The sequence below is a fragment of the Trematomus bernacchii genome, unplaced genomic scaffold (assembly GCF_902827165.1).
Source record: "Trematomus bernacchii unplaced genomic scaffold, fTreBer1.1, whole genome shotgun sequence".
Classification (NCBI taxonomy): domain Eukaryota; kingdom Metazoa; phylum Chordata; class Actinopteri; order Perciformes; family Nototheniidae; genus Trematomus; species Trematomus bernacchii.
Genome location: NW_022987519.1, coordinates 630,967 through 653,954, shown reverse-complemented (window position 1 = coordinate 653,954; position 22,988 = coordinate 630,967). Strand labels below are relative to the sequence as shown.

Sequence of the window (22,988 nt, the reverse complement as noted above, 5' to 3'; positions counted from 1 at the left end):
GATCTTTACATCCATGGACGGAATGGATGGAATTTCTCTCTAGAGGGACGTTAGATAAATTAGCCTTGTTTTGATGTACTGTGCACCCCGTGTGGGCGGTGTCAGAGCTGTATCACCGTGTATGTGAGCATTTATTTTTTTAAACAAACGCACCTACGTTTATATCATGTTTTAACAAAGAGGGAGGAAGTGGGGTACATTTCCAAATGCTTGCAGATGGAGATAAGTTCATGTCACCGCCCGTAAAAGATGCGCATATTGAAAAACGAGCACATCTACAAGAAATCACGTGACGTCTTGGAGGTCGTTTCAGGCCGCGCGAAGCGTTTAAAGATCTGTACAGTAGCAACGTGTCTCAGCCAATCAGCATCCAGAGCTGAGGAACGGCCTCCCGCTCAGCCAATCACAGTGAAGATTCTTTTTCACTGACCTTATGTGACTGGAATTAATATAAACAGCGGAAAATAATCAGGATTGGAAAGTTACTTGGTACTTTTCCTCAAAAACTGTTATAGAATTAAGGTATTTGTACTTAATATAAGTATGTCTGTTTTATGCCACCTTTTACTTCTACTCCACGGCATTTTAAAGGCAGATATTTTACTTTCTACTTGTTCTTTTCAGTGACTTTTCAGATTTTAATTAATGATATAACATATAAATCAACCAACAAACTCTTATAGGCTCTATGATTTAAGAAGAAGTTACCTAGCAGTACATAAAGTAATTAAAATTATCTTTTAGTATGTCTGTGTTTATGAAATATCATTAAATGTATTCATGTGTTCGGCCAAAATGCATTTTACAGGCCTTGTTAAATATTTGTATTTATTTATGTTAAAGTAAAAATAATTAAACAAGTGATTACACACAGTTGATTTTATTTATTATTTGTTCCATGTTAAGCATCTGCAGCAGGAGGCCCCAAACCTTCACCGTGACATGATTCTTATTTTATAACAGTAGTACAATTTAAAATAAATATCATAAAACACCTTTTTTTTTTTACAATAATCCTGAGATTTAAATAAAAAATAACAACAGACGGACGGGACCAGAGATGTGGAGGTGAAGGGTTTGTACTGAAGTTAAATCCCACCAACAGTGTAGGAATTATAGTGGTACTTAAGGTCGAAGAATATTAAAGCTTGTATGCAATATTGTTGTTATTTCCACCGTCATTTTGTAATCTGAATACCATTGCAGGTCAATAAAAATGAGGATCATGAACCTTTGTATCCATCTTAACATCTTTTTATGATGTCAAATTGAAAGTGGGTGCAGCTAGAAAGTCTGTAATAACCCTAAAATACTTAAATAACACACTCCAGCAGGGGCGCACCTTGCGAACAGGCAAGGCAGGCAACTGCTTCGGGCCCCGGACCAGAAGGGGGCCCCCCAAAGAAGGTAGATTAAGAAGGTCCACAGCAACGACAACATGAAACACCCTTTAATTTACTGCAACGACATGTTGGGTAACCCCCTCAAGGCGGACCCCATGCATAGCGCGCCGTCAAAAGCTCATCATTTCAGTTGCGCTGCTCCGCTCCGGGGGGGGGATGTCGGCTGTGCATGGTGAGGAAAAGCTGGTTCGAGGGGCCCCCAGTGAATGTTTGCCTAGGGCCCCCACCGACTCTAGAATCACCACTGCACTCCAGTCATGGTAAAAAACCCAAAAAGCATAATATGGCCTCTTTAAACAAACAGGAGGCAATAGTGCATTTATTGGGGACTATTTTCAGCGGTGGATTAATCCACATTTGGTGCTCTGTGTGTGTTTTTGTGTCAACAGGACGGTGTGTTTTTGTGTCAATAGGACGGTGTGTGTTTGTGTCAACAGGACGGTGTGTTTTTGTGTCACCAGGACGGTGTGTGTTTGTGTCAACAGGACGGTGTGTGTTTGTGTCAACAGGACGGTGTGTGTTTGTGTCAACAGGACGGTGTGTGTGGGATTGAGTCAGAATAAAGTACAGTGTGTGTTCAAGGTAATAAAAGAACATGTATATAAATGCAAAATTATGACGACTTTTTTAATATTTTTGGACGACAACGGCGCACTATGGCACAGAGAAAGAAGATATATTAGACTTTGATACACACACAATACTTAGTTAGTTGCATAAAATCACCTGGTTTGGTCTGTTTATGGGATTTGTTGACAAAGACAGAATATATAACATTAGTTTCAAAGACTTCTGTGTTGAAACCTTGGTGTAAATCAGTTTTTTACTTGTGTCTTGTTTCACCTCCACTTCATCTCTGGTGTCATCAATCCCACATCCTGAGATGCAAAATAATTAAAACCAGTAATCACTGATGACTAAGGACATGATAATTAGCCACCATTATAATATCATTGACTAATAATCAGAGGAGTTTAAAGTTCAGTTTGTCCTCTGAAGTGTCCTCAGTCCAACGCGAGCAGAGAGTCCGACGTTTCCAGGCGTTTGGGGGTCAGAGAGGTCACGTTCAATTGAGTCTGAGGGGCCTCCAGGGGTCACGAAGGGTCAAGTTCAAGAGGAAAGGGTCAAGAGGCCTGAGAGGAGTCCTGTGTTTCTTCCAGGAAACTTATGCAGACTGTTGGTTTATTTGTAGGAGTTTATTGAATGTATTCCCTTGAGCTTAAAAGCACAATGAGTAGGATTTGTTGGCAACAGTTTGTGAACAACACAGGTTCACAGGTTCAACAAGAGGGTAATGTGCGTATCCGTGCAGCTTTTATTTAAAAAAGATCCTTGTCCGCTTGGTGTTTTGCGTTCCTATATTTGCAGTTTTTTCGATGGTGTGTTTTCGTCGCTTCTCCTTGATTGTGTGCTTACGTTATAGCACCTGATCGCTCCGTTTTTATTTGGGTTTGAGTCCATTATCGTCCCAAAAATAGCAAAATAAAAAACATCCACTCAGAGAGTTGTGCCGCCACCTGCTTCGAGATGTTCATATGGGATGTTTTCTGTTTTTTTTCCTACTCATTGTGCCTTTAATTGACCAAAAAGAAGCGTGAACTGTCACCTGTTTGTGAGCAAATACTGTTGGACTTCATAGGTTCAATGTGTGTCTCTTTTTTTAACAGGGACCAAAAAATACTGATTGTCGTTGGTCGTTTTGGATTTACAACCAAATGTTTTACAGCGATACTTCCATCACGATTGTCAACTTTTCATCTGGGATGCGACACGATCGGTTATCTTCTGTGTCAAACAATTTAAAGGGGAACTTCACTCGTTTTAAAATAAGAAATTAGGAGTGTTCGTTCCTTCTCGGATACTTACAACTACAAATTAATGACAGAAAAGCTGCGTTACAGACAGAGCATTTGGGGTTTTAAAGACATAGACACGCAGGAAGGGTCTATCTAGTCAATCCATCCAGGTGCATTGTGGGAAATGTAGGAGTCTTCGTTTTTGAAGCTTAATCAGGATGTCTTTGCTTTTGCTGCGTAGACTTTGAGGTTGTTAGGCCTCAAAAGTGTCAAAACAAAAATAAGTTTTAGAAAACTTCATAGCTGTTGAGGGTCTGATCAAAACACACAAACCAGGTGCATTGTGGGAAATGTAGGACGCTTAGTTTCATATACGTATCTCGATCTCTGCTGCTTTGTTTTTGACTGTTTTCCTGGCCTTAAAAGTGTCAAAATAAAAGACAATTTGTCTGAAAAAAATTCAGAAACAGTCTAAATACACCATCCAGGTGCATTGTGGGAAATGTAGGACAGTTTGTTCGGCCTCAATTGAGTTGTATTTAAGATATTCGTTTTTAACAAATTGTCAGAATTGTCCTTTAGTGTCAACATAAAGCAGGGAGGATCAAAACACACAACCCAGGTGCATTGTGGGAAATGTAGGACCCGTTTTGTCATGTATCATGTATCTATCTAAGCCTTGCTTTGATTTTGACATTTGATTTGGCCTTAAAATAGTCAAATATGAGATATTTTTCGATATATTCTTTGCATTTATAGTCAGAATCCTCCTTGAGGTTTTGGAGAACTTCATGGCTGCACAATACATAAGTCAGTGTCCAAATGAAGCCGTCTGAGAGCAGGATTTTGTGATTTTCGGCACCAAAAGACACATATTAGAGGATCCAAATGACTTGAACCAGGGTAACGAAGCACACTGATTGGTCACTTAGGGGCAAAAGTTCCTAATAAATTAAAATAGTCTTCTTCCTAACACCTTCAGGGCTCCATAGACCAGGACTTGAGTTCAGTTTCAGTGTTTGTAGTGCCTGGTTCAGGCCTGCGGGGGGGGCTGCGCGGTGTTGAGGTCGTGCAGCTTCCTCATGTGTTTCTTCAGGTCAAAGTTCCTGCAGAAGCCTTTTCCACAGGTGGGGCAGGTGAAGGGCTTCTTGTCGTTGTGCGTGTGCATGTGGAAGGTGAGGTTGTACACCTGGTGGAAGGCCTTGTTGCAGATCGCACACTTGAACTGCTTCTCGCCGCTGTGCGTCAGCTTGTGGTTCTTGTAGTTTCCTGCAGAGAGTCGAAGAACGGGAGTCAGAAAACACGAAATACTTTCACTAAAGAGCCCATTGTTTAATAAATATAATGATATCTCAGAAACTGCTTCGAAATCAGACAATATAAAGTATATTTTTGTCAAACTAATTATCATAAGCATCCGTTTTTGGCTGCACAAGAAATAAGTTAGAGTCTAAATGAAGCATTGTCTGATCAAAACACACAATCCAGGTGCATTATGGGAAATGTAGGACCGTTAGTTTCATATACATATCTCGATCTCTGCTGCTTTGTTTTTGACTGTTTTCCTGGCCTTAAAAGTGTCAAAATCAAAGATAATTTATCTGAAAGAAATCCAGAAACAGCCTGAAAACACCATCCAGGTGCATTGTGGGAAATGTAGGACACGGACATTTTGACAGCTGTTCGGCCTTAAAAATAATTGTATTTAAGATATTAATTTAAACAAATGATCAGAATCTTCCTCTAGTGTCTATGAAGCAGGGAGGTGTCTGATCAAAACACACAATCCAGGTGCATTATGGGAAATGTAGGACCCCTCGTTTCATATAGCATTAGTGAAGCATTAGTTCATATAACATTAATGAAGCATTAGCATATTAAATACGTGTTTTATCCCACAGACTATAAGGCTGGGAAGGGTCACCATTCACATATGTCCGTAATATTCTACCGTAGTATTTATAGTCCTTATTTTCAAATATTTATATATTAATAATATGAATACTTTTTTACTTTCACTTGAGTAACATTTTGAATGCAAGACTTTTACTGTAAAGAGTATTCCTACACTCTGGTACTTCTACTTTTACTGAAGTACAAGATCTGAGTACTTCTACTTTTACTCAAGTACAAGATCTGAGTACTTCTACTTTTACTCAAGTACAAGATCTGAGTACTTCTACTTTTACTCAAGTACAAGATCTGAGTACTTCTACTTTTACTGAAGTACAAGATCTGAGTACTTCTACGTTTACTCAAGTACAAGATCGGAGTACTTCTACTTTTACTCAAGTACAAGATCTGAGTACTTCTACTTTTACTCAAGTACAAGATCTGAGTACTTCTACTTTTACTCAAGTACAAGATCTGAATACTTCTACTTTTACTCAAGCACAAGATCTGAGTACTTCTACTTTTACTTGAGTACAAGATCTGAGTACTTCTACTTTTACTCAAGTACAAGATCTGAGTACTGTTTCTGTCAAAATGTCTGTGTCCTACATTTCCCATAATGCACCTGTGTTTTGATCAGACAATGCTTAATTTAGACTCTAACTTATTTCCTGTGTAAGATCTCAGTCCTTCTTCTTTTACTCAAGTACCAGATCTGAGTAGCCTACTTCTCTGAATATATAAAATCACTCTTTGTTTCCTCACCCTTCTGATGAAATCCCTTCCCGCAGAACTCACACACAAACGGCTTGTATCCCGCGTGTATGCGCGTGTGTGTGTTGAGCGTGGAGCTGCGGTTGAACGCCTTCCCGCACTGGTTACACTTGTGAGGCTTTTCCTGTACAAACACACGGGAGGAGATGTATTTAATATCACAGAAAATACATGGATTATATATTTATTTTTATTTAACATGATTTGACTTTATTTATATTTTGTATTTAGACTAGTTGCTGCAGGATTTAAAAACATGAGCTCATATATCTGAAATGATATCGATGTGTTGAGTGACCACAGGAGATGTATTAATTATCACAGAAAATCACACATCGATCAATATGTATTATATTTCATTTTGGCTGCACAAGAAAGAAGTTGGAGTCTAAATGAAGCGGGGATGATCAACACACTACACACAATCCAGGTGCATTATGGGAAATGTAGGCCCTTATTTCATATCGCATTAATGAAGCAGAAGCGGGGTGATTTAGCCTAATGTGGGACATTGGTTTGAAGGTTGCTCCTTCCTCATCTGTGATTGGACATTTGAGAAGTCATGTGATTTTGATCGCATGACATCACAACCTTTGTTAACCCATAGTTTCATTGACTCATTGGAGTTTAGGTGTCCCAGGGCAATTCACCCCATATTAAATACGTGTCAACTTTGTCTGATGTTTATTTGTTATTTATTTGCTGCAGGATTAAAAAACATGATCTAGTTTATCTGAAATGATATCGGTGTGTTGAGTGACCACAGGAGGAGCTCAAACACAACACTGAGGAAGACAGAAAAAGCTCAATCGTTATTTTAATGTATACTTTTTCCACTAAAACGTAGCATTTCAGTTCGACTTTAAGGTGTCTTGATACCATCACTGAGCAATATATATGATAAGGGGACGTTTTTATTAAGTGTTTAAGGGATTCAAACATGACCACAGTGTTTTTGTCTTAAAAAAACAAAGTGAATTATTTGTTTTCACTTATCAAAAAACCACCTTTAAATAAATGCCTCAGAGACTCACACCCTTAAACAAATATAATAATAGATTTAATGGATTAACTTCACTTTGAAATTGATTGTCAGGTCACACACACACACACACACACACACACACACACACACACACACACACACACACACACACACACACAAAAGTTACACAATATGCACATGTATTTGATGTGACTAAAAGTGTGTGTCCTACCTGAGTGTGTATGATTTTGTGTCTGCAGAGCGTGCTCGCCTGTCGGAAGCCTTTCCCGCACACTTTGCACACAAACGGCCGCGCGCCTGTGTGCACGGGCATGTGGCGCGTCAGGTTGTAGTGCGCGTTAAACACCTGCGAGAGAAAAATAAAATACGATGTAAAAAAAAAGAAAAACACACACATTGAAATAATAAAACACACATATTAAAATAATAAAACACACATATTAAAATAATAAAACACACCACAAACACTGCTTTGTATATTCCCCTTAAAATATCACATATTATATTTTAGTTTATTGTCGAAAATCCCATATATTTGAATGTGTTTTACATAAACTATGATGCTCTAGTGCGATGAGATGTGTTTAATTAAAATAAGAAAGTCCTCTGTCAGCCTCTTTACTCCAAAATAATGACATTTAAGGGACAATTAATGCCATTGAAACTACTTTACCCCCCCCCCCCCCCCCCCTTAATGTCCCAGTTTAAAGGCTCGCGATGTTTTCCAGAACGTTTTAATCTGGAGCTTTTTAATGATCAGCCTGAGTCTAATTAAAGCTGCCGGGGGTCTTCAATGGGCTCTGAGTGTAATGCTGTCCGAACAACACAATGAGCTCTTGTTATTGGATGCTGTTGTTTTGTAACTGTTTTTAATTTAATGGCAGAATTAACAACATTTAATTTAGTTCTGATTCTACTGGACTCTGTTTTCCGACCTTTACATTTCATCACGTAGCATGTTAGACACACTTAGTGGATTGTATTCTGCTTTGTCCAGTTCTTAGTTCAGTTAGTGAGGGTTTTGTTTGAGTTTTGGTTTCAGAGGATAGAGAGAGGCCTGGTTTTCTTATATTTATTTATTTAGTTTGGCACAGTCTCCATTGCCTCCTACTCCTCCTGACTCAAAGAGCATTTTGTCAGTTCTTTGTTGTACAAGGAATACACTTTTGTTAACGTTCACTCTGACTCCCTCGCGTATTGGTTGTGTTACTGTCTCGAGGTCACAGACACCTTAGTGGGGACGTGACAATATTTACACACCCTTAAAAACCTCTTATTTTGACAGATTTACTGGAAGCTATATCAAATGATCCTGAAAGAAAGTCTAAATGAATCCAATCTGTTCCCGTTTTAAATCATATTTATTTGTATAGTTGTTGTTTACTTAGGCTACTTAACTCAAACATCCCGTTCAAAATGTGCATGTTTTTAAATGACATTTGACCATTTTCTAATTAAGATGATTTCCTTATGAATGAAAGGGAATGCAGATCCTCTTATCATCTCATGATGAGGTGATATAACTCATAATTGGCCCAATTTCACTCTCTACATCAGGGGTGTCAAACTCAAGGCCCGGGGCCCAAATCCGGCCCGTGACTTCACTTCATGTGGAGCTTGCAAAGAATATAATATATACGGTTACATGCCGCTTTACAGAAGCACGTTGCCCATAAACTACATGTCCCACAATGCATCTCAAATATTCATTTTTTCTCAGAATTTGACTTTTTTTTCGACATGTCATTTTTTTGTTTTGATTTGAACTTTTTCCCCAAAATGTGGCTTTTCTTTTTAAACCATTTTGTGACGTGCGCACTGAAGAGACTTGCAATTATTTGCGCGAGACTTCTTCTTTCAGACGTAGTTAATTATGAAGTTATCAGATAATAATCCAATGCAGAGGCAATCATGTAAAATAATACATTATTTTATATATATTAAATATTTATATATGTATTTTTATATAGTCTTGAAGTTACAGCCGGCCCTTTGAGTGCAGCCATAACGCTGATGTGGCCCGCGATCAAATTGAGTTTGACCCCCCCGCTCTACATGATCAAAGGTTATACATGTTATCCCCAAAAAACACCTTGAATTAATCTGATTTTATGAACATCGTTAAAATTGACTTTTTAATGAAAACATGTTAAAAAAAAAGAATTTCTTAAACCAGTTTGAATAATCAACATTTTAGGTTTGCATCTGATTCAATAATACCCAAAATAACCCTTTAAATACAAAATCCCATTAAATAGTGTAACTTAAATCTGGATTCTTAAATCGATTAAAACGATGAACCTTTAATAAACACATCTTTGAAATGTATCCCATCAAATAGTGTAATCCAAAAGTCCATCCAGAATAAAAACAGAAATCCTAATAATAATAGTCAGATATAAAATCTTTCGGTTTGACTTTATTTATTGAACATTAACCAGCTGCATGTTTTTAAGTGATTTAGTTTCCTTTGAATAATAACAGCAAGACTCACCTTGAAACAAAGACTCCCTGGAATGGTTTCTTTTAAATCTGGATTTTTCCAAAAGGCCATTCTTATAATAATCAGAAATAAAAACCTCTGAATTAACTCTCTATTTAACACATAAATCATTTCGTCTCGAGGTCATTTAGTTTATATTATATCTTGTATCTTATTTTATTTAGTTTTATTTATATTTGTATTCCACACACTATCTTGTCTTCTCAGTTTGCTGTCATATACCATGTTGTTGTTTGTTTTTAATCTGTAAAGCAACTGAGACAAACGTGATATTGGGCTATACGAATAAAGCTTGGTTTCATTTGATTTAGTTTCCCGGTCAGTAATAATAATAATACCGGACTCAGGACTCACCTTCCCTGAAATGCTTTAGTTTAAATCTGGTCCAAAAACCCTCTGAATGAACTCTCTATTTAACACATGAATCATTACGTCTCGAGGTCATTTCGTTTATTTCCCTGGTTAATAATACAGGAGCACTCACCTTCCCGCAGACCTCGCAGGTGAACACTTTGGGTTTGTTCCCGGGACACGAGCCTTGGATCCGGGCCGCCGCGGAGCCTTTGAAGATCTTCTCGGTGAGGATGTGGTCCTTCATGTAGTTCTGGATCTGACTCTGACTCACCGGGTACCGATCGGTCTGCTGCTGTAACCCCGGCTTCACGCTCTTCTCCGCCATGAGGGCTTTGTGGCGCGCGCTGAGCAGGTAGGAGGCCATGGGGTGCAGGTTCACGAGCCCGGGGGGCGCGCACCCTCCTCCTCCGGTGTCCCCGGTGCAGTTCAGGTAGCACACGGTGCCCATGGCGGGGAAATGGGACTGGTTCACGACGCGCGGCCGGAACAGCTTGTACTGCCCCGGAGAGGACTCATCCTGCGGGGGACCGTGCTTGTAGTTCAGCCCAAAACCCAGAAAGTCTGCCGGAGCCGCGAGAGAAGACGCGTCAAAGTGTCCCGGTTCCAGCCCGGTGATGCTGATCCGGTGTCCGGTCTCATACCCGAGCGGCAGCAGCGGGATCATGCAGTGCAGCGGGGCCGGGTCGAGTTTCCCCGCGGGAGGAGCGGGCTGGAACCAGCTGGGGAGCGGGATTATCGACTTGGGCTCCGGCGTCCGGGCCATAATCCGGTCGATGGAGAAAGCGAGAGGTTTGCTGCCGGAGATGAGCGAGTCTGAGCCCGCAGGCTGGCTCCCAGAAGCCGGGGGGGAGCCGAGGATCCCCGCTGGGCGGCGGAGAGGACCGTCCATCACCGCCGCGACGAGAAGCTGCTGGAGGGGAAGGTCGCTCCTCACCGGCCCATCATCTGCTGGGGAACCCCCCCTCCAAAAAATAAAATCACCTTATCGTCCTTATCGACGGCAATCAGCGCGTGCGGAGAGCCGAGACCTCGCGGATCGTTAACCGTCCAGGAAGAGAGAGCAGGGAAAGTAGATAATTTGCTCAATACTCCGCTGTCGATTCTCTGCACTTGTCACCGCTGGATAAGAGGAGGAAGAGGAGGAGGAGGAAGGTCGTCCCTCACTTGGCAGGACTCCTGCTCAACTGGAAGGTATTTGGTAAATCCCAGGTCCCCTTGTGGCTTTGCGTGACATCATTTCTTTTTTCTTGAATCACGTAACGCGGGGGTCAGGAGCTGTGGAGGAGATTTGGACGCGTCTTTGGCTCCTCTAACGCCAGCCCCTCTTTACGCACGGAGACACACGGAGCTGTCATGTGGCTGAACTTGAGACAGAACACGGATCGAGATGTTGAACAGGAAATGGATTTAAAGACATCGATCTCAGCCTGGGTGGGCTTTGAATATCACACTTTGACTCAGAGCGTTTTTTGTCTTCATCCTTTTCTTTTTACGCTCACGATTTTTGGATGCACAAAAAAACACATCCACGAAAGAAAAGGCTCTCTATAGACTTGTGTATATATTCTGAAGAAGCAACATGAGAAATAACAGTTAACTGCGCTTTCTAATCTCATCTCCTGCATGCTGTCTTTTTTTTGTTTTGGATGCATTTGGTTCTTGTACGCACATTTACGCAAATGGATGAATAAATAACACGATGTGCGTAAACCTCCATCCTTCCAGTGATGATGAGTGAGCTGAAGCTATAAGGAGGATTTATTTGTTACATTTTGAACATTAGATGGACAGAAAGGGCCAGACAAGCGAAGCAGGAGATACACATAATAAAGAATACATATTTATACGGTATTTGTTTTGTGTTTCTGGACTGAAACTGGTGTGGGTTTCATTATTGGAAAAAACACAAACACCAGATTTTAAAATGTCGTTTTTCACTTTTCACTTTATCTGATAAAGCCCTGAGATTATTATTATTATTATTACTCATTTATATTATTCGGATTTGTACATTTTTGACGGTTAGACAATGATCGGAATGATTTGTTAAAATATCAGAAGCGCTTTGGGAATAGAGACCAAAGAAAGTCGTAGAGATTTTTAATATAAAAAACGAACATTTGAACCTTAACATCCTGAATAAAAACACCATTTATGAAAATGTATAACCCTTCAATAGCAATATAGCAAAACAGATAAAACGATGTCTTAAAAAGGCAGTATTTAAAACAGTAATATTAAGGATATATATTTTTGGCTTATCAATCTTAAACGAATGCAGTTTGTAAAAAACATTAAGGAGGTATTTTTTAAGAAGGAATGTGAGATTTAAGACTTTTGTATTTCTATGGGATGCTTGAGGTTTCAGAGGTCACAGAAAACATTTAAACACATTTCTATAAAATACTCGTTTTGACAAAAATACAATCATTATTTTGTCATCCAGCAAATTATTGATAATCCTTAGGAAAACAAAAAAGCTCTTTATTACAAAAGGCCTTCATTGTTGCAGGCCTATTGTGTTTCATTCTGTCCTCCTAATGTTCTATACATAATAATATAACATGTTTTATAACCATACTAATATTAATGCATCACTGAAATGTAGATTTGAGCTCATTTAAGGGTTAATTTTTAACAACTAAACCCCGTGTTGACATCCATTAATGGAGGCTGCAGGTGATGGATAACAACTTGATAAAATACAGCTAAAATAATGCAGAATTCATATTATATGACAGGTTATAACTGTTGACAAATACCTACAAATATTAACTTAAAATGTCCTTAAACCTGCCTATAGCTTATAAAGACCTTATCAACTACGCAAAGGGAAATTAAAGTGTTGCCATTATTGCACACTTTAAAAGATAAGTAGGATAACGTTTTGTTTGGCAGTAACAAAAGGCATTCAAAGACACAAATACATCTTATTGTATGAAGATATGTGTCATCAGAAACAGCAGTTAATAATGAGGAAGTGGAATAAAGGTAATTAAATGTGTAATGTGAAGTATAATTAAGACATGAGTTATAAATGTAAATCCCTATGGAAATAAGAGTTATATGCAAATAGTACAAAAAAGTGCATATTTTCATTATTATGAAATTATTATTGACAGTGATGTGTCTTTTTTCTGCAGAGTAATTAATTATATAACCTTATCATTTACTTCTTATCTCCTGCTGAATTAATTTATATATTAATATGAGCTTTAATGTGTTTTATTGTTTTTATGAATCTTTCAGTTTCATGTTTTTTAATAATCATGAACAAAACGTTCCTCTTTTTAAAATCTGGATGAAAAATGTGATGTTCATTAGATTTTAATTTGTTTTCCTCTTTACTGGAATCTAAGTTGAAACATATTACAGCCTTTCTATTGACATTATTATTTTAATTATTAATAATGTGTCCTTGCTCTGTTTGTGACAGCGGCGGCAGGAACATGTTTGATGCTCATTTTAATGAGGAGAGAAAAGGAAGCTGATGGACGGCAGCCAGCGACAGTTTCCAAAGGAACAGAAGCCCTTAAAAGAAAACCCTTAAACCTGCAAGATTAAAGGGGAATGGAGAATAAGACCTTCTTTAAGAGGAAAACAACAGAAAACAAAGTCTCAAAGAGGACACATCCTGCTGATGTTCAGGTGTATATCAGTATGTAGTGTCTCTACTTTAAAGAGTCCTCTCCTGCTGATGTTCAGGTGTATATCAGTTTGTAGTGTCTCTACTTTAAAGAGTCCTCTCCTGCTGATGTTCAGGTGTATATCAGTATGTAGTGTCTCTACTTTAAAGAGTCCTCTCCTGCTGATGTTCAGGTGTATATCAGTATGTAGTGTCTCTACTTTAAAGAGTCCTCTCCTACTGATGTTCAGGTGTATATCAGTATTTAGTGTCTCTACTTTAAAGAGTCCTCTCCTGCTGATGTTCAGGTGTATATCAGTTTGTAGTGTCTCTACTTTAAAGAGTCCTCTCCTGCTGATGTTCAGGTGTATATCAGTATGTAGTGTCTCTACTTTAAAGAGTCCTCTCCTGCTGATGTTCAGGTGTATATCAGTATGTAGTGTCTCTACTTTAAAGAGTCCTCTCCTGCTGATGTTCAGGTGTATATCAGTATGTAGTGTCTCTACTTTAAAGAGTCCTCTCCTACTGATGTTCAGGTGTATATCAGTATTTAGTGTCTCTACTTTAAAGAGTCCTCTCCTGCTGATGTTCAGGTGTATATCAGTATGTAGTGTCTTTACTTTAAAGAGTCCTCTCCTGCTGATGTTCAGGTGTATATCAGTTTGTAGTGTCTCTACTTTAAAGAGTCCTCTCCTGCTGATGTTCAGGTGTATATCAGTTTGTAGTGTCTCTACTTTAAAGAGTCCTCTCCTGCTGATGTTCAGGTGTATATCAGTATGTAGTGTCTCTACTTTAAAGAGTCCTCTCCTGCTGATGTTCAGGTGTATATCAGTATGTAGTGTATCTACTTTAAAGAGTCCTCTCCTGCTGATGTTCAGGTGTATATCAGTATGTAGTGTCTCTACTTTAAAGAGTCCTCTCCTGCTGATGTTCAGGTGTATATCAGTATGTAGTGTCTCTACTTTAAAGAGTCCTCTCCTGCTGATGTTCAGGTGTATATCAGTATGTAGTGTCTCTACTTTAAAGAGTCCTCTCCTGCTGATGTTCAGGTGTATATCAGTATGTAGTGTCTCTACTTTAAAGAGTCCTCTCCTACTGATGTTCAGGGTGTATATCAGTTTGTAGTGTCTCTACTTTAAAGAGTCCTCTCCTGCTGATGTTCAGGTGTATATCAGTATGTAGTGTCTCTACTTTAAAGAGTCCTCTCCTGCTGATGTTCAGGTGTATATCAGTATGTAGTGTATCTACTTTAAAGAGTCCTCTCCTGCTGATGTTCAGGTGTATATCAGTATGTTGTGTCTCTACTTTAAAGAGTCCTCTCCTGCTGATGTTCAGGTGTATATCAGTATGTAGTGTCTCTACTTTAAAGAGTCCTCTCCTGCTGATGTTCAGGTGTATATCAGTATGTAGTGTCTCTACTTTAAAGAGTCCTCTCCTGCTGATGTTCAGGTGTATATCAGTATGTAGTGTCTCTACTTTAAAGAGTCCTCTCCTGCTGATGTTCAGGTGTATATCAGTATGTAGTGTCTCTACTTTAAAGAGTCCTCTCCTGCTGATGTTCAGGTGTATATCAGTATGTAGTGTCTCTACTTTAAAGAGTCCTCTCCTTCTGATGTTCAGGTGTATATCAGTATGTAGTGTCTCTACTTTAAAGAGTCCTCTCCTGCTGATGTTCAGGTATATCAGTATGTAGTGTCTCTACTTTAAAGAGTCCTCTCCTGCTGATGTTCAGGTGTATATCAGTATGTAGCGTCTCTACTTTAAAGAGTCCTCTCCTGCTGATGTGCAGGTGTATATATGAAGGGATTATTGTTTGAATCCATTAACGAGTGAAAAGGCTTTTTAAGTTCCCCTAAACCTTTTATAATTAGATCTGAGTGAAAATAACATGAAGGCATATTAAAAGCAGCTTGATCCAAATTCATAAAATATAAAGGGAGGTTTGATTTAATTAATTAACGACTGAAAACTGCTTTTAAATTCCCTTCAGAGCAGGGGTGTCCAAACGTGGACCAAATCCGGCCCGTGACTTCACTTCATGTGGCCCCACAAGAATTGCAAAGAATATAATATGTTTATTATACGGTTACTTGCCGATTTACAGCAGCACGTTGCCCATAAACTACATGTCCCACAATGCATCTCAAATGTGACTTTTTTGTTTTGATTTTGACTGTTTTTCCAGAATTTGGCTTTTCTTTTTAAATCATTTTGTGACATGCGCACTGAAGAGACTTGCAATTATTTGCGCTAGACTTCTGCTTTCAGACGTAGTTAATTATGAAGTTACTACCCTATCCGATAATAATCCAATGCAGAGGCAATAAGTTAATATAATACATACAGAGTGAAAAACTAGGAAAAACCAAAAAGGAAATCAGAACGCCGCCAAGGACAAATATCCAAGTTTAACACATTTTAAAAAGTACTTTTCCATCCAAAATGTAACGTGTTAATCCTCGGCCGATGCTCCACTCTTCCACCCATTCTTGTGAACATCAGGCAGTCGTTTGTTTGTAACCCTGCACAAAGACAGACGAACCAAGAACATCATCTTCTTGGCGAAGACCAGGGCCGTTTCTTCCTATAGGCGGACTGTGCAGATGCCCCCCGCGGCCACTAGGGGGACCCCAAGATGAAAGTTCAGGTTCAGCCTCGATATGTTTGGGGAGAATACAAACTAGCCGTCTTTATGTGTAGACAGCCGAGCCCCCTCTTGTGTTCGGTGAAGCATTATATGTTTACAAATCAAACGCAGGATATAAACACAACTAAACTGCAATGATAGCAAAGCTGTGGCTTGTGTTTTTGGGGTAATAAAGTCCAAATCATCGTTGGGCTGTCAGCCAATGAGGGACGTCTGAGGAAGATGACAAATGTAAATTATACATTATGAGAAAATGCTGCATCTCTTGCATTTATTGACGTAGACGAGCCTTATTGTTTGGCTTCTGAATATCATTTTTTTAAAGTTTTAATTGCTTGGTTTTCGTGAAATCAGCCTGTTTTCCTCTTAAAGTGTAACAGATTGATGCATCTCCACAGATCCTCTTAAAGGCTTCGGAATCCCCCCATTGTAGTTAAAAAGGTGTAGGAGGCGTGGGGAGGCGTGTGGCGCAGTGGATAAGTGCGTTGGTGTTCGGATCAGGGGAGCACAGGTTCAAACCCCACTGCAGTCAGCATGTCGTTGTGTCCCTGAGACACTTCACCCCAAATGGCTCCTGTGGGGATTGGTCACAGTATTGAGTATGTAAGTCACTTTGGATAAAAGCGTCTAACAAGTAACATGTAGTGTAATGTAAAAACTCGGGCCCCCAAACAGCATCTTGCATAGGAACCCCAAACAGCTGGCGAAGACAATAAAAAACCCACGAAGTGAAAACACAGGTGCTTTAAAAACACTTTTAATAGTGACATTTAGACACCTGAACAAAACAGGTGCACAATAAGACAATATAAATATACTTCTTCATATAGTATTTTTGTCCTTCGAAACGGCACTGACACACACTGGATCTGACAGGTAAACAAACGGCAGCTTGTTAAACACGGTCTTTTTTTTCTCAACAACGACACGCAAACAGACGGCAGTGAGTGGGAAACATCCGAGATGATCTGTTCAAATGTTCCTGTTAAAAAAAAAAGTCCAGATGTTTGCAGTTGGTCGGCACGTTTCTAAGACTTTGATCGATGTTGGACATGATGCAGTATGACCATATCAACTCTACAGCTCAACATTATTCTTCACAACAGTAAGTTTCACGATGAACAGAAACTACATCAACATGTAGTCGTGATTCTGGACGATTATTCCCCCAAATCTCAGAGAATTTCAACCTTTTGTGAGACTTTTTGTGTGTAGACCTGCGTAGATTTGTTTCCTGATTCGGTCCGATTCACAGTTTCCAACCACTGTAGAAATATTTCATTTTTTTGCACGTTTCACCACCTGAGGCCGATGGTTGTTTGGGACATTTTGAGCTACGGAGAGTTCAGAAACTACAGCAGAGCAGCAACATATCAAGAGCTTGAAGTTGTAAGAGTTCTTCATGTTAGACTGAATATGAAGATATTCTGTTTTTGTTCCCAACGCTATTGCCAGAATAAACCGTGATGGAGTTCTGCAAAACCATGGAATACATTTCAATGGTTCTGCCCAGTAGAGTGGTGCAGTGACGAGTCCTGAAACCCGGAAGTTCCCTCGTCTCAGAGTCAATGGGCTTTCTCCATAGGATTTTGGAAAATAGCTGGAAATAAGGTCTGTGGAAAACAAAGCTGTTAGATAAATGCACATTTTGTTCAGCCGGATAATCTCCACATGTCTACCCTACTTTTATCATTTTAGAATCGTAAATCTAATGGCCAGAAGCAAAATGCTAACGTTATGCTTAACCTGTTAAGCCCTGAGCCTGTTTTTCAGGTCTCAGGCTCGAAAATGACATTCCCAGAACAAATGACCATATCTTCCCTTCTAAAAGGGTTAAATTAATAATCTTTTTTCTCAAAGCAATGATAAACCTGTGAGTTGGATGTAGAAAAGTCAGAATCAATATAGATGTTTTTTATTTGAAAGAAAATTCAGATTTTACATAGTAAAAAACTGTAAATTATAGTGTCCGTCCAAAAATTCTTTTTTACTTATAGTGAAAACTACCCTTGGATGATGGGTTAGTAGATTAAAAGCTTTAGGAATCCAAAGTACAACATATAATAAGTACCCTGTATCAAGATTGATGCAAAACAAGTGATATTTGACCTTTTTAGAGAGGTTTAGCAAAAAGAAACCACTTCTGGGGTCATTTGGGTGGATTTTCCATATCTCTGGCCCCCCCTTGCTCGATTTTGATGGTTGACACCTCTTTCTGACCGTTAGAGCCAATAGAATCGAAGGGGGAGTCCCCCACACACACACATTGTGAAGAGAAAAGGTGGGGGCTTCGCGCATGTAATTTTGCATCAGAGTGAACCTATCTCTAGCTTTGACATCTGGAAACGGAAAAGCAGTTTTAATGCTTATGGATTATCAGAAATCATTTCAAAGGGACACAGACACATTAGATTAACCTATGGATTAACTTCAGCAGCGTTTTTATCGTTTTAATGCCATTGAAGACCACTTTGGAGAGACTACAGAGCCAAGGTAAAAATGTTAGCATTTTTAGCTACCTAGCGTCACCTGTTTTGATGTCCGTTTTTGCTTATAACGTCGCAAATACGTATAATTCAGTGGTAATGTCAGTGTCAATAGATTCTGTGTCACCTCACGATGTGAAACGATGTCATGGATGTGGTGAAAAGATAAATAATAAGGTTTTGTGAGTGATTCTCGGTGCAGTAAGGTGTTAGCATTTTTCGCTCGTTGCTAATTCAGAGGCTCAGTGTTAGCATTGTGGGTTTTCTTTTGAAAAAAAAATTAAAATGATCAGTTAGATGAGTTTCTTCCCGTTACATGGATATAAAACATTCATAGTTTTATTAAATGAACATGCCCTCAGACACTGTTTCCTGCAAGATGTTGCGGCAGTGCCCCGGTACCGGGGTCTCTCGGGCTTAACAGGTTAAGATCCATATTCAAACACACAGATTCTAAATGGTACGAGTTGAAGCGTTTGTTTGAACAGTTTGCAGGAGGCAGGTACTTGCTTTCAAGCAGAACAGGGCAAACAAACTTAGAGGAGTGTTTACGTGTTCGGCGTAATGACGTACAACGACCTCCACAACTTCTGTAGTCCTATTCAGCCACTTGGTAACAACCATCGTTTCTCAGACACGTCAACTCTTCAGAAATCACCAGTGGGGTCACTGCTGATGGATTTAATGTCGTAGAACAAAACGTGATCCGTCTCTTCAATGTGTCTCAACCACAGACCTTACTTCCAGATATTTTCCAAAATCCTATGGAGAGATCCCATTGGCTCTGAGACCAGGGAACAGGAAGTGGTGAAATGCTGACTCACTTCCGGGTTGTAGGACGCGTCACTGCACCTCTCTATGACGACCAAATCCATGCACGGAAACCATTGAAAGTAACAATAAAGATAATTGTGTGGAGTGCGGTTGAAGCAAACTAGTTTTGGCTATTTTTGTACAGCTGGGGTTTGAGCTCTGTACGTTTGACCATCAATTCACCAACAACAATCAGAGTTGTTGGAGCAATAGCCAAAGAAACATAACACATCTGAACATAAAACAAGTACAAAATAGAAAGATAAAACCTAATTAGTGTCCAACATCCGTCATAGTTTACAACCTACTTTATCTCTTTAGTCGATTGTTGCTGCCGTTGCTGTAGATTAAAAACAACGTTAAAAGGCGGCGAAGTCACCAAGAACTGTCGGAGTGTTTTTTAACAATAAGCTACGACCATGACGATGGAAAAGAAACAACAGGAAGAAGATGCACTGACGGCCATCGCTGTACAAATTGACATCAATCAGAGTATGGCTGCGTATTGAAGGGGGCGGGGCTTCCTGTCCTGCAGGCGAGCGAGGGAGGACAGGGATTGGTCGGTCAGAAGCCACGCCTCTTTTTGACTTCCTGTACATTCTCAGCAGTTTCAAGGCAATGAGCAAGAGGGTTTTTTTTTCACTAGGACCTTCAGCCACGATGACTTTGCTTCACACTTCTTCATCTACAGCAGGGGTGTCCAAACTACAGCCTGAGTATAATCTAGTATTTCTTTAACTTTTATTAGAATTATGGCATTTTTATTACTATTATCTTTTTATTTGTATTTCTGTTGTTATGTATATTTTATATTCTGTTCTTGTACATATCATATTCTATTTACATGTATATAGACTTTTTTCACCACTTGTTATTTTGTATTTGATCAGATATGTTGCATTGTGGGAGGAGCTCAGGTCAGAAGCCATCTCTACACTGCAGCTTTGTGCACATGACAATACAACCTTTGAATTGAACTGAATGTTTTCTTCTTGTTCTGTAGAGTACGTTGAGCTGCTTTGTGCATGAAAGACTATAACACCCCTTTTTGTTAAATACCAACTATGTGCAATATATATATATATATGCCGTTACTTACTGTGCAATATATACCTGGCTGATAAATCCTCAGAACCTTTACAGATGTGTATTTTGTTTCTTAGGTAACATTAGGCTGTCTTTGGCTCATTTCTGCTGTAACAATGTACATTTCCCCTCTGTGGGACTAATAAAGGTATTCTGATTCTGAAAGGTTATATACAAATACAGTTTATTATTATATTATTATTATTATTATGTGGACCTCAGTGATACAAGTTTGGACCCCCCTGATCTAGAACATAACTCACAGTGTGATGGAAGGTCCTGGTCCTTCATAGAGAGGATGTGTGTGTGACGGTATGAAGTGTGTGTGTGTGTGTGTGTGTGTGTGTGTGTGTGTGTGTGTGTGTGTGTGTGTGTGTGTGTGTGTGTGTGTGTGTGTGTGTGTGTGTGTGTGTGTGTGTGTGTGTGTGTGTGTGTGTGTGTGTGTTCAGTCGTCCTCCTGGTCGCTGTCTCTCATGCTGATCCCCTGCAGGCCGTCTCCAGACTTCACCGCGGCGGTCGCCTCCTCCACCGCCAGACGGTTGTAGACGGTCTCGTAGCTCTTGTTGTTCAGCGAGACGTCCAGAACGCCCTGCAGCCGGAAGTCACGGTACGTCTTCTGATGGAGGGAAGGAGACAAGGAAGGAGACAAGGAAGGAGACAAGGAAGGAGACAAGGAAGCAGGGGAAGGGAGGGAAAAACAGAGAGCATCTTAGAAATGCAGTTTGGGTAATAACTTCATAATTAACTACGTCTGAAAGCAGAAGTCTAGGGCAATTAATTGCAAGTCTCTTCAGTGTGCATGTCACAAAATGATTTAAAAAGAAAATCCAAATTTAAAAAAAAAAAAAGAAAAAAAAGTGACATTTTGAAAAACAAATGACACTTAAAAAAGAAAAATCAAATTCGGAGAAAAAACGAATATGTTGAAGAAAAAAAGTCAAATTCGGAGAAAAAAGTCAAATTTGATATATATATAATAGAAAAAAACTTGATAATTTATTCATTATTAACTTACAGACAATAAATATGAAAAATAGAATTGACTATGTTTTAATTTATCTACCCATCGTACAACATGTGGAAATGATCTGTAATTGCTAAACATCATTTTATGTTATTGACTTATTGTACGACTATAAAATGTTTACGTTATCAACTTATCGTACAATATGTGGACATGACCTCGACCATTTTAACCATTTGACTTATCGTAAGGACATGACCTAAATCATTTAAAGGTATCGTACGATATATGGAAACATTCTTGAGAATTTCTACGTTATATGTAAATGATCTTTTTCTTGTTATCGACTTATCGTACGATATATGGAAAGTACTGTCATCATTTTGACTTAGCAGCTTATCGTACTAATACAGGAGGCTGTGGCGCAGTGGGCTAGCGCGTTGGTGTTCGGATCAGGGTTCATCACAGGTTCAATTTCATTTCGTCGTTGTGTCCCTGGGCAAGACACTCGCCCAGGGACACAACGACGAAATGAAAGGATCCCTTCGGCCTGAAGTCTTGATAGTTCTTCTGTTTCAGGAGATAAAGCAGAAGAAGCAAACCGAGCGTCTGAGGAATGCATCGAGGAAGAGGGAGCTGCCGCTCTGCGTCTGAAAGGACAAAAAGCTCAAGGACAAACCAAGTCTTTTATGTGTCGGACCGAGGCGTCTAAAGGGTTTTTTACCTTCAGTCAGAAGCCATTATAATTCCTCGTCTGTTTGCTTTCAAGTTAAACTCGCGCGTCTCTGCACATTAGCAAACTATGAAAAGACAAAGCGCCTCAGTTGAGCTTTTTGTTTCCTTCCTCGCCTCTTCACACCGCTGCTGCTTCAAGGACACTCCGTTGGATTCGTCCGTATTTTTCTTGTTGTTGTTGTTCTTCAATGTCACTTCTGGCTGTTTTACCGTGAATAAGACGTCATTTGAAGACAACGTGTTTCCAGTCTGAGGCTCTTTCACTGCCTTTCTTTTCACAGCAGAGAAAAGGAGACTCTTGTGGGTAAAAAGTTAGAGAAATGTGCATTTCAACGCTAAAATCAGTTTGTTTTGGACCCAGTTTCTGTTCTCTTCTGTGGATTTGAAAACAGTTCGTACCTTAACGATCTTGATGAGTGTTTTCAGCTGGTAGACGTGCAGCTGCAGGTCCATTCTGTCCGCCAGCCAAACACACACCAACTTCACAGAGCTGCTGTACCATTGCTGTAAACAACAACACACTGATGTGGTCACATGGTGTTTCTGTACAAAATCATGGATTATAACAACACACATTTTCAACTTATCCTACAATATATGGAATTCAAATCAACAATTCTTACGTTATCTAATCATCTCATATATGGACATGACCTTAATGTACGATAAAGGAACAATGACTTATTGATCCATCATACGACACACAACACAATCCTTTTTACGTTATCAAATGATTGTTTGATATATGAAAACGAGCTCAATACTTTTCACGTCGTAGACATATCGTACAATAAATCGTATTATCGTATGATACATGACCTCGATCGGACTAAATATGGACGTGATCCGGATCGGTTTTATGTCAATTGTTTATTGTATGACGTATGTAAATTACCTGGATAA

At 39.4% G+C, this 22,988-nt stretch overlaps 2 protein-coding genes across 2 annotated transcripts in view; both read right to left on the bottom strand.

Annotated features, from left to right (window-relative positions):
• Window positions 1-4,232: 4,232 nt before the first annotated feature.
• fezf1 (FEZ family zinc finger 1) lies at window positions 4,233-10,618 on the bottom strand. The gene is made up of 4 exons (XM_034117284.1): window positions 9,860-10,618; window positions 7,084-7,218; window positions 5,858-5,990; window positions 4,233-4,468 (listed from the first exon to the last, which is right to left on the bottom strand). Exons 1-4 carry the CDS (start codon window positions 10,616-10,618, stop codon window positions 4,233-4,235), a joined length of 1,263 nt encoding a protein of 420 aa, XP_033973175.1.
• A 10,213-nt stretch (window positions 10,619-20,831) lies between these two features.
• cadps2 (Ca++-dependent secretion activator 2) overlaps window positions 20,832-22,988 on the bottom strand; it is a 216,586-nt gene continuing 214,429 nt past the window's right edge. The window contains 2 exon segments of the mRNA XM_034116812.1: window positions 20,832-21,002; window positions 22,485-22,589. Of these exon segments, the coding sequence (XP_033972703.1) occupies window positions 20,832-21,002; window positions 22,485-22,589 (276 nt within the window).

Excerpts from the sequence above, each read along its gene's own strand:
- fezf1 (XM_034117284.1), bottom strand. The coding sequence starts at position 10,618 with ATGGACGGTCCTCTCCGCCGCCCAGCGGGGATCCTCGGCTCCCCCCCG. Across the intron at positions 7,219-9,859 it reads CCTGCGAGGTCTGCGGGAAG|GTGTTTAACGCGCACTACAA; the intron begins GTGAGTGCTCCT and ends TTTCTCTCGCAG. Across the intron at positions 5,991-7,083 it reads ACAAAATCATACACACTCAG|GAAAAGCCTCACAAGTGTAA; the intron begins GTAGGACACACA and ends GTGTTTGTACAG.